Source organism: Ostrea edulis, chromosome 2, assembly GCF_947568905.1.
Source record: "Ostrea edulis chromosome 2, xbOstEdul1.1, whole genome shotgun sequence".
Taxonomy (NCBI): Eukaryota; Metazoa; Mollusca; class Bivalvia; order Ostreida; family Ostreidae; genus Ostrea; species Ostrea edulis.
Window position 1 is genome coordinate 53,061,031 of NC_079165.1, and position 12,938 is coordinate 53,073,968.

The 12,938-nt window shown below is 34.1% G+C and overlaps 1 protein-coding gene across 1 annotated transcript in view; it reads right to left on the reverse strand.

The window, feature by feature from the left end:
• Positions 1 to 12,938, reverse strand: part of LOC125682083 (gem-associated protein 5-like) — a 311,122-nt gene that overhangs the window by 198,810 nt on the left and 99,374 nt on the right. Inside the window, exons 15-16 of the mRNA XM_048922476.2 lie at positions 7,111 to 7,383; positions 3,465 to 3,590 (exon numbers count right to left, since the gene is read on the reverse strand). Of these exons, the coding sequence (XP_048778433.2) occupies positions 3,465 to 3,590; positions 7,111 to 7,383 (399 nt within the window). The remainder of the gene's footprint in view (positions 1 to 3,464; positions 3,591 to 7,110; positions 7,384 to 12,938) is intronic.

The window sequence follows — 12,938 nt, forward strand, 5'->3', positions numbered from 1 at the left end:
CTGTGTACTACGTGACTTTATGGTAAATCGTAAACGCTTTTACTTAATATTTCTCATTATAAACTGAAATCAAATTACATGATATTCGTTCTGGTTACAAGTAATATATATAGATAATATTTACTACTTTACATGGCGATATTAAGTTGTGTTTATTCATCTAAAGTACATACAATACTACACCTTTTGGGCCCTAGACATAAAACTTCCACTAAATAATTAGTAACTGTTTTATCATTATTTGACCTGAAATGTTTGTCTCAAATTGAATTAAAATGGTGGATTATCAGAAATCTAATTTTACAGCTCCATATAACATATCAGTATGTTTGGAAAATAGATCGATTCCTTCGATTAGTTTTTACGTGTATGTACGGTACAAGTATACAGGACTGTACATAGATCTGTAAATGTGAGATAAATCAAATACTGTATGGATATAAATATATGTAATATTTAATCTAAAATTAAAGGTGCATCAAAACTAGGAACAATATGCACTACAATACATGTAATTGACAAATATCGGTACGATTCAGCATATGAACAAATTTGTGTGGTGTACATGTATAACATTTTCATTTGAAAACCCGTACGTAGTTACTAGACTGTGCTACATATGTATTAACAAACACAGGTATTTGTACCCGTCCAATGAAATTAATGACAGGTAATATCTTAAGTAAAATTCTTTTCGGACATATACATATTCTATGTTGGAACTGCCATGTGATTATTTATATAATTAATGCATCCAGAATGTAAGAAAATACAACCAACAAACTCATTATTTTTTTTTTACTTTGCCGCGATTTCGACGTTTCAAGTTCACGAACTTTGACGTCGTTTTCTGTGAATTGTGACGTCGAAAGATAAGGGGCCCTTTTCTCATGACGCCAGTCATATATTGTTACTCTCTTGATTGCTTTTAAAAGACATGTGTCTTATTACATCAGTTACAATATGTATACATAAAATGCCATTGTATAGCAGTGTACAAATTCAAGCAAGCAACGGAGAAGAACTTTTCAACGAGTTAGCTTTTCTCGCAACTTAAGTGCAAGACATAGATATAGATTGTGACTTTTCCTTTGACTTTTCCCCCCTACAATCCCTCGTACAGGAAACTCATCATAATTCCCCCCCCCCACCCCCCCCCACCCCCCGTTTTTTGCTGGAATAGCCCTGAGGCCAATTCAACTTAATTGATAGATTATCATCCCTGCCCGCCCAGAATTTTTATATTTTGCTAAACTTGCGATTTCTGGAAAATTTTCATGTCCGACTCCGGTATTTACACTTCTTGTTTACATTTCCATTATAGCAACGTGAAAAACCGTGTGAAGAAATTGGATATATGGTTTTCTTAATTTCTCGTTTTTACGGGCGTAAATGAAAGGGAGGGATTGATGTTCTTCATATCTTGAAGAAGTTTGATATCTTTCTGTGTATGAAATTAAAGATTAAGCTGGAATTCATTTGTGAAATAAGCATAGATTGATATCCATCTGGCATTAAATGATGCACTTTTGTTGCCGACAAAAACTCGTTTGTCATTAATATTTTCTCAGAAAATAAAAATTCAAAAATAAAATTATTAATCAATTTTTTTTATCTGTAGTGTTAGAAGACATGATTATGTTTCTATATTCTATGTAATGATTGATTTGTGTTTCTTATGTTGTGTTGACACCAACAGACAATTCATGTTTAATTGAATAAATTCTAAGTGCAAAAATGTCATGTTTAGAACACTATAGCTCAATAACAAGCTTTGCGACCCCAGTTTTACTTTTTAATTTCCTAATTCTCTTTCAAAGTAGAAATCAAAACTACACTTCTCAAAAAATTGACATTACTCCAAATCTCAGGTGCAAACCTCTTTAATTTAAAAAGATTTTAAAAGATTTTCTCTATGGCCCTTCATTTGAACAAACTTGAAAGCCCTTCACCCAAGGATGCTTTTTGCCAAGTCTGATTCAAATTGGCCTAGAGGTTCTGGAGAAGTCAGAAATGTCAAAAGTTTACAGACGGACAGGCAGACAGATGACAACAGGTGATCAGGAAAAACTCACTTGAGCTTTCAGCTCAGGTGAGCTAAAAAAAACATCCAGAAAACTGGGTGTTGCGGAAGGACAGAAGGACGGATGGACAGAAGGATGGACAAGGCTAAAACTATATGCCCGAACCATTTTGTGACAGGGGCATCAGAATAAATCAATCACCCCTGGGCCACAAAAATCAAACCCTGTCTAGAGAAATAATGATGTTGCGACACTAAGATCATTCCATCTTCTCGGGATATTACAGCTTCACAAACTGAACAAGGTCAAAATTACAATTTTTAAAGTAGTCATATGGTATAAAAACACAACCACATTTTTCTTTCCATGGGAAAATTTGGACATGGTATGACAATTGGCTCACAAGAAATGAAACATTCTTTCTCCAACAATGATGATAAACTATTTTATGTGCAAAAAAAAGAGAAAGAAAAAAAAGCGTTCTTTTATTCGTTATTAACTTGATCTGAACTTGTTATGGCAAAGCAACATACCAAATATAAAATGAATATCTGCAAGAACAGAGAAAAAAGTGCGGAAAACTGGACTGACGGACAGATGAACAGAACACAAACCTAAAGTCCCCTTCGACTTCGTTGGTAGGGGACTAAAAAACTTTAGCACAAAAGTCATCTAAATCACTGTCGTCATTTTTGCCATCATTTTCGGATAACAAAACCCAAATTATTGTAGCAGAAACTGTTTTTGCTAAAAAAAATTAGCAGAACACAACCTTCCATTTTCAGTGTTTGATCATTTTACCAAAATATGCAAAAAATGTTTCCCAAAAGTAAAATTGCTGAACACTTTTTCTTGCGATTGAACAATATCAACTCAAATTGTTAAGAGGGCAATTTCACCTAGCCTTGCATGATGAAGAAGTTATTTCACCTAGCCTTGATGAAGAAGTTGTTTTGGCCTGACTTAATCAAAATCTTTCACAATTCTTTGTGATAAAAGCAATGACTTGGGGGGCGAGAAAAACTTATCATTCTAGTCTAGTTGGTGTGTTTTTTTGTGATAATGTTGGCCAAACCATATTCATCAGTCTTGAAAAATTCAAAACGTGCCACTGTCAGTTACAGTGCATCGATCTCTTCAATAAATACACAATACACACATTTCTGTTGTAAATATTTTTGAAATATAAACACTTATAACACATATTATCCTAGTAAAATGTAGTGAATGACGTTACATAATGTTAATGTACGCATTATGACCAGACTTTTTGCTTTCCAAAGAGTGTCACGACCCTCTTTCTACTTGTTGGAGGTTGGCAACTATGGTTCCATACATTTTTTGAAGCAGACTCTGTCTAGTGTTTTCCAGTATGCAGTATCATATTATTTCCTCTTATTTTTCTCAAAAAATACCCACAAAACATTTTTCTCATCTTACCTTTATTCTCTTTGGTTTTAGCAGATGATGCAGTGTCTGCCAACACCTCAGTCTGTTGTATGATGGGTGTTGTCCGCTCAGAATTCCCCTTGGGTACCTCTTCAGATACCACAGTAACATCATTGCCTACGGAAGCAAAAACAGTACCTGTTACTATATCACCTGTAGTTCCTCTCCCATCAACAGCACACTGACATATACATTTAATCAAAACAAATCATTACTTGAATGCCTTCAACAGCACACTGACATATACATTTAATCAAAACAAATCATTACTTGAATGCCTTCAAACCATAAGTAATAGCACATTTTCAAGTTACTGCCGGATAACAAGTTTTCTCCAAATTTTATACTTGCCTTCACATTTTTTGAGCCCTATGAACTTCCAGTTTTTACATATGGTAAAGTAAATATTGTTTAAAGGACATGTCCCACGTTCGTGAATTATTTAGAAACTGAAGTAACTTTTATCACAATACATATAGAAAATGATCTCCCAGTTTTTAAAGCAAAATTTCAGGTTTAATTTAACATTTCAATCGACTCAAATCGACTTCCTGATTTCGAAATCTCTGTTAATGAGATAGCGGGTCACATGATACCGTGACGTCATATGCGACAATCGCATCTCTCGCCGATCAGCTTATTGTGAAGAAACCTGTTATTATTTAACTTCGTTTGATACCAGTGTGGTACGGGTAGATATTTTTTTTTACATCAATGACGAATTTGTTTAATTATAGATATTATTCCTTTACATTAAAACTGTTCAACAAGAAAACGACAAATGGAATTTATTGATATAGCCTAGTACTGCATACCGTGCATACTGACATACATGTATTATGTTAACATTTTGTTTATTTGCATTATTTATAATTTACAGTCATTCAATTGATTACTCATGTTCTTCATTTATATATATATTTTTTTAAATTATGCCTTGATGTGAATATTTTACTTATAATCCACGCGTCTATCGAACAAATTAAACATGGCGAAATCAAAATAAAAAACAATTGCTAAAAATAATACGTGAATTAGGTAGGGCTTTTTACATGTCTTATCAAATATATGATATATATATTTTTTAAATCATGAATGTAGCCCAGGGGTCTTTTTAAAAACAATTGAATTACAAGAAAATAGCAGTTGTGGACAGGTCAATGCTATCAAAACTCTACAACACAGGGCTTCCTCAAAATCTAAAGAATACCTATAGGTACTGGCTGTTACTGTTATCAAAACCATGGTCTACAGCTACCTGAGAAAGATGTTTTGAAAACAACCACAGCTAATGATGACTGGTAGTCTTTAGATCTCAAGGAAAGCCCCAGTATACCTGAGTTTTGGTAGCATTGACTTATGACAATAATTACTCATTTAGTCAAAGATTGAGAGTAAGGGAGAGAGAAAGGGGGGGGGGGGGTAGACTAGCTATGTGTCAGCTACTGTTTGGGATACCATCATTACACAAACATTACCTCCACAGAAACCCTAAAGAGAGAGAGAGGGGGGGCCCCGGGGTGTAGACTTCGTGTCAGCTTCTGTTTGGGATACTAACGTTACACAAACACTACGTCCACAGAAACCCTTGAGAGAGAGAGAGAGAGAGAGAGAGAGAGAGAGAGAGAAGAGGGGGTGTAGACTTCATGTCAGTTTCTGTTTGGGATACCATCCTTACACAAACACTATGTTCACAGAAACCCTACAGACGGCCCATATTGAGGGGTATATTGATCATTCTTCATTTGGTTGTACATGCACACAAATCTACTTGGATTTATTCATTCTCTCGAAACATGGATATTTTACCTACTACACCCATGACACCGCGAACTCCCAGGACACCAGGAAGTGCCCAGAAACACCAGGTAATATTACATTTAGTAAATTATTTATATACGATATATAACAGTTTTAAAAAGCACAGGTTTAGAAATGGGCTAAACCTGTTATCTGCAATACATAAATATGACCAAGTTTGAAGGTTTACGGGAAATAGAAATGCGGCATGCATGTAGGTAGAAATTTTAATTTTTTTTTGCACAAATCAAGACACTAAGCATAATTTTTGATAACCTGAGAAGTTTCCTGTGTATATCATAAAAATATACACAACAGCTGATCTCTAGGCCAGGTAAATTCCAGGTAAATCACTATTACAAACAAAATTACTGTTTCCTGTGTTTTATTATGTGTGGTATGGTATAGACCATTACAACTATTATTACAGATAAAATTACAGATTCCTGTGTTTTCTCGTCGCTCAGATTACAAACAACATCAGGCATGCATTGAAAGCTGGGCATTTTCACAAAATCGCCTCTTATTTAGAATCATTAACACGCAGTTTGAACTTGACACGAGCGATTTGAAAACAAACATTGTAACATTGAAAAATATTTTTATCTATGACAATAAAAATTCCAGCACATTTAAATAGTATCAATAGAAAACCACAATTATCCCGTAACTCCGTGACTTTGAACAAACGAAGAGGTACATGTACATCTATGCCTGGCATGCATCACTTTTAAGTCTAATCTTTGCCCCTGCAAAGCCAGTCACCTTCTAATTCTCAGGATCTCGGTCTAGCTGAAGTTTTGAAAAGTGTTCTGAACACAACCGTCTAATATCTGTAGTATCAAACTTGTGTATGATCCATGCCATCCTCCGAGCTGCATCCTTTGAGGAACTAAAATGATTAAATCGGCACCCTTTCTTCTGAATATTGGTGCAACCGCATGCCGCACAATACACCATTGTCCATTAATTGATGAGTAAATACACAGATGATGCTGTTAAAGCGGTTTTATAGATAAAATAATAGGATTATCACCTAAATCGCCACCGGCTTACTACGTGCTTTCTCATTCCAATTGTCGCACATGACGTCACAGTAATATGGCGCGTAAATCTCCGATCGAAATATGCATATTGCTGTATTTGAATTTCAACTCGCAATATCTCTGTAAATATGCTCACAACAATTTTTATTGTATTTAGTATCCTTTTCAACTATAGTATAAAGAATATTTTTCATAATATTATGCAAGATATAAAATTACGGGACAAGTCCTTTAAGCGGTAGAATACAAACGCATATTGTACTTGCAATGGATTTCCCACTCTCTTTAAGGAACCCAAACTTAAACAATATTTACAGGAATGTGGTGTTTTGTGCAGTCTATATTGTAAGATATAGTTCAATAATGCAAACTTGCAAAGAAGCTCAAAGAAGAAGTTTTATTCAGAATATGTCTGCACATTGCATAAAACAATAGTGAAGATTTTCACATCTGCCATATAGCCAATATCTTCCCCGTTTCCATGAATCAGCATGGCATCCCTCGGCAGCAGAATATTGTCTGGTTTTAGAACTCATAATAATCTGTATCATGTATCTGTATGACTGTATCGTCTGCACCGGAAGTATCGAGGGCTTGAACACATTGAATATCACATGATTGCAGTGTGTAAAATCAAGAATAAAGCAGTGTTCAAGTAGTAACTCAAAAGTGATATTTGTGTATAGTCTTCAACCTGATAAACTCAAGAGTTGCAGATTTTGCAGTAATCAACAAGCAATGATGAATGAGCTAGTATGAATGAAAGTTTGTAGGAATAAAATGTCAAAAACCTTCAGAGGATTTATACTCTGTGTCTTCAAGTTCAGCTTTCCTCCGCTGTATTAATTCATCTAAACTGGTTCGAGTTACTGTATCCAGGGTTACTGAAAATCCTTTGACCTCCCTATCATCAGCCTCCTCTGACCCTTTGACCTGTTCAGTATCTTTTTTTGACCCCTTGACCTCTTTTTCACTAGCTTGCTGTGACTCTACAAGAGTAGTTTTGTCATCTTCTCTAGGAGGTCTATTCCTTCCCTTGGATTTAGTCTTTTTCTTCCTAAGTACTGAAACATAACAATTTTAACAACAGTTACTGCAGTTCTTATATCAAGATAATTTATCAAACATTATGTTTTTGTCAAAGGGTTCATAAGAATATTAGAGGTGACTTTAACTTTCACATTAGTCCATAATAAAAGCAAATAGGTTAAAAAAAAATTCTGAATGATAAAACAGCTGTTTTCTTTGCAAATGAGAGATTTTAGAGTCCAACTTTTTTATTTGATGCAAGATATGAATATCTAATAAAACATGCCTAAAAGACTCTACAGACATTCTAATTTTTCAAATAAAAATATTTATCAAAATCAAAAACGGTATTTGTTGATATTTTTACATCTGCAACTAAAATCTTCAAAATACATATCAATTAGAAACAATAAGCCCATTGGACCTTAACGGTCATCTGCATTTAAAGACCCAACTTTAAGTTAATGTCCCCAAATTTTACCTGTGTTGTGATCAATGATAAGCCACTGGTCAATCAAACTTTTAACAATAGAGCTTAGGTTGATTGACCTTTGCAGAGACCTTGGTCTACAGCTACCTGAGAAAGATGTTTTGATAATAATCATGGCTAATGATGACCAGCAGTCTTCAGATCTCGAGGAAAGCCCCAGTATACCTGAGTTTTGATAGCACTGACTCGCACCTAGAATATTTTAATTTCTAACGTCCCCTATACAATGCAATTTATCATCGTATTTTCTCTCTACATCTTTATACATGTATTATAGATTAAACAATCAGAAATCAAACAATAATAATAAAAAAAACAACCAAACAAACATAAGTTATTGGAATATTTTCTATTAATGATTTATTGTGGCTTTATATTTATAAAAACATGAACAATTCTTTATTGGCACAGCACATCAACATGTATAATGGTTATATTGCCCATGCGTAAAACTGTTACAGTAGTTAAAAAAAAATGCTTCTGTTTGAGATACCACATGGATTATAAATTACACAATCAGAAATCAAACAATAGTAAAAAATCATAAATAAGTTATTGAGATATTTCTATTTATAATTTATCAGGGCTTCATATTTAGAGAGAGAGAGAGAGTTACTGAGATATTTCTATTCATAATTTATCAGGGCTTTATATTTATAGAGAGAGAGAGAGTTATTGAGATATTTCTATTTATAATTTATCCCGGTTTTCTATTTATAAAGATAAGAGAGAGAGAGAGAGAGAGAGAGAGAGAGAGAGTTATTGAGCTATTTATAATTTATCAGTTTTATATTTATAAAGAGAGAGAGAGAGAGAAATGTGTAAAACTGTAGCAATAATATGACATGGCAATAGTGTTGCATACTATGACAATAATTACTCATTTAGTCAATGATTGAGAGTAAGGGAGAGAGAGAAAGGGGGGGGGGGGGGTAGACTAGCTATGTGTCAGCTTCCGTTTGGGATACCATCGTTACACAGACACTACGTCCACAGAAACCCTAAAGAGAGAGAGAGGGGAGGGGGTGTAGACTTCGTGTCAGTTTCTGTTTGGGGTGCCATCGTTACACAAACACTACAGCTACAGAAACCCTACAGACGGCCCATATTGAGGGGTATCTTGATCATTCTTCATTTGGTTGTACATGTACACATGCAGATCTACTTGGATTTATTCATTCTCTCGAAACATGGATATTTTACCTACTACACCCACGACACCGCGAACTCCCAGGACACCAGGAAGTGCCCGGAAACGCTGGGTAATATTATATTTAGGAAATTATTTATATACGATATATATATATATATATATAACAATTTAATTAGAAATTTTAAAAAGCAAAGGTTTAGAAATGGGCTAAACCTGTCATTTGCAATACATAAATATGACCAAGTTTGAAGGTTTACGGGAAATAGAAATGCGGTATGCATGTAGGTAGAAATTTTAATTTTTTTTTTTTTTGCACAAATCAAGACACTGAGCATAATTTGTAATAACCTGAGAAATTTCCTGTGTATATCATAAAAATATACACAACAACTGATCTCTTGGCCAGGTAAATTCCAGGTAAATAACATTGACCATGGATAAGCTCCGGCCACATTCAGTGATCCGTGGAGCAACCCTAAGGTGTTTTTTTTGGGTCTTTAAGCCTCAATGATAGAGTATCTTGTGCACATGTTCAGGATCTTTCAAAATATGCATACAATTCCTATTCAATTACAGAAGAAGGAAAAATGATTATTACACCTCAGATTGTTTTTGCTATATAAATGTTAGGTGAATAAATTTGCTATTTCTTCTCGATAACGCTAGCCGTGAAATAGTTTCTGAACTATCTCACCCTAGGGAAATAGTCTCGAAACTATTTACTGGATGCTATATTTTCCCATGTTTTCTTTTTTGTGATGTCAAAGTTTGATAACTCTAATTAGTTTACCACTCGGATCACCTCAGTCGATTCCATCTAGGCTAATGCCGAATGTTAGTTTCCTTCACTTTTGGTGTGTCTGACACAAGTAAAGTCTACTTCGGTATAATAAAACACCTATTTACTGACTATTCGGACAATAGCAAATTTATTGTACCCCTCGCCAGCAACTATTTCCCGAGGTGCTATTGTCCACCTAGCCAGTAAATAGGTGTATACTATTGTGCACCTTGGCAGCAATGCTGTTTCCTTCAAAAATATTATTTGTTTATTAAATTAACTTTCTATTACTATTAGTTATCCATTGTTTACCGTTTAGGTATGTAAATCTCAAAATAAAAGAACCACTTTGTTTTTCCATTCAAAAGATGGCATCCATGACGTATATATACTTATAAGGGACGCACTAATCACCTGAAGTACTAAAATCCTGACTGACCTTACCAAGCATAGACTTTGTCTGAAAATTAAATTTTACTTTTAAACTCTTATTTATGAAGTCAATGAAGGTTATAAATAAAATTCATGAACCCTATCAACTGTCATTAAAAATTACACATTTTATATTGGTCAGATCAATTCATTATTGGTAGTCAACAAATTTTCATACGGTGAATAAATAAATTCATTAATTCAAGTTAAAAATGATTTCAAGCTACTTCAACACATGAAGAATTATACAAAATTATGAAGAATATGTCTTTAAATATCATGAAAAAAAAATTTAAATGTGTATCCATGGCAAAGTGTATGCTTGGTAAGGTCAGGTAGGATTATACTTGTTTAGGTGATTAGTGCATCCCGATGTAGGTCATGGATGCCATCTAAATACCTAGTGTATCTTTTTATTTGGAGATTTACATATCAAAACGGTATGCAATGCATAACTAATGCTAATCAGAAGTTAGTTTCATAAACAGATAACTTATTGGAAGCAAATAGCATTGTTACCTAGGTAAAGAATTGTTGCTAGCACTGGCTGAAGTTGACTGATATTCCACACATGAATTAAGAAGGACTGCCCCAAGATTTTGTGAAGGCATCAACGCTGTCCAAATATCCAGCCCAGCAGAATCTTATTTTTCTTTCTTTCTTTTATTTCTTTTTTTTTTTTTTTAAAAAAAGGAAAATATCATCGGCAGGAACATAACAATTAAGCAGTAAAAAACCATTTTATTTTTTTTCCAACATCTCAAAAAAATTAGTGCGGTGGATCTGTAAACCAACTCAATAAAAACAAGATATGATTATAATCTACCGATTATAAAGTTTCCAAAACGAAGTATTGGCTGTATAAAAGTGGCTTTTTCTGAGTACTACTATTTTTCTCCCTTGACAAAATCCATGCCAATTTTTACTTCATTTAAAAAATGTAAATCACGAAGGTTTTGATTTGAAATTTTTCAAAAAATCTGTTTTTCTTCAGTAAAACTGGAGTCACTTCACCTTGATCCTAGTTTGTAGGTCAAAAACATACTCTTATCCTTTTTGATGATCCAATGTCTCTATCAGTTCTGGTTCTAAAGTTATACAAGTTTTTATAATCAGTGTCAAAGGTCAATGTCAATGGGGATACTAGTTTGTAGGTCACTACACCCTTTTATCATTTCTGAAAATTCCATGTCTCTATCAGTTCCAGTTCTAAAGTTATACCATACTTATGTTTAGGGTCAGAGGTCAAATTGATACCAATTTGTATATCCCATCATCCTTTTAATATTTCTGAAGATTTCATCTCTTAAATAGACCTGGTTCTTAAAGTAATACCAAATTTATGATCCAAGGTCAGAGGTCAAGGTCACTGGAGTCACTTGACCTTGATACTGATTTGTAGATTTTATCATCCTTTCATCATTTCTGAAGATCCAATGTCTCTATCAACTCCAGTTCTAAAATTATATGAGTTTGTATGTTCAAGGTCACTGGAGGTCACGAGTCACTTGACCTTGATACCAATTTGTAGATCTCATCACCCTTTCATCATTTCTGAAGATCCCACATCTCTACCAGACCTGGTTCTTAAGTAATACCAATTTTATGTTCTAAGATCATAGGTCAAGGTCACTGGAGTAACTTGACCTTGACACTAGTTTGTATATTTTATCATCTTCTTAACATTTCTGAAGGTCCCATGTCTCTATCAATTCCAATCCTAGAATCATATATGTTCAAGGTCAGAGGTCAAGGTCACTCAAGTCACTTGACCTTGATATCATTTCTGAAGATCCCATATCTCTATCAGACCTGGTTCTCAAGTAATACCAGTTTTATTTTCCAAGATCAAAGGTCAATGTCACTAAAGTCACTTGACCTTGATACTTGTTAGTTTGTAGGTCCTGTCATCCTCTTGCCATTTCTGAAGATTCCATGTCACTATTAGTCCTGGTTTCAAAGTTATAACCATTTTTATGTTCATGGTCAGAGGTCAAGGTCACTGTAATCACTTGATCTTGATACTAATTTATAGGCCCTGTCATTCTCTATTTATTTCTGTAGACCCCAGGACTCTATCTATCATATTTGTCAAGTAATATTTGTTGAATTTTGGAATTAATTTTTTTCATATAGAATTCATTGTTAAACCCCACCCCCATTTGATCCCCCCAAAATGTACCCTAACCCCCTTCAATCTGAAAACAAAAACATTTCTGCACATATAGATACATTGGCCTATCATATCCTTGAATATCTATTACTTTCATCCACTATTTACCAAAAACGGTGTCGGACAGTTTTAGGCGCAAGAAAGAAGCGGAAGGTGAAGAAGCGGAAGAAGAAGCGAAGAATAATAAGAATAAGAACCGAGCAAAAACAATAAGTCTCCAAACTTCGTTTGGGAGACTTAATAAAAGGCCTTAACACGATATGACTAATTTGGATCTGTCGTAGAGTCAAAACCGTACACTCTTTCCTGCTTTTCCTAAATATGCAGTTAGCTTTTATACCATAAAAGCAAAGATAAAGAAGCCTTTCAAATGATAAAGACAAAAATCACTATAATAATTTTGGCCCTACCCTGGAACCAAAACCATTACCCCCTGGAATCATGAAATTTACAATTTTGGTAAAGGTTGACCTACTCCTTCTAATTAACTATTTAGTTTCAATTTAGTATCCATAGCATTAAAGAAGATATTATTTAAATGTTTTACACATATATACAATA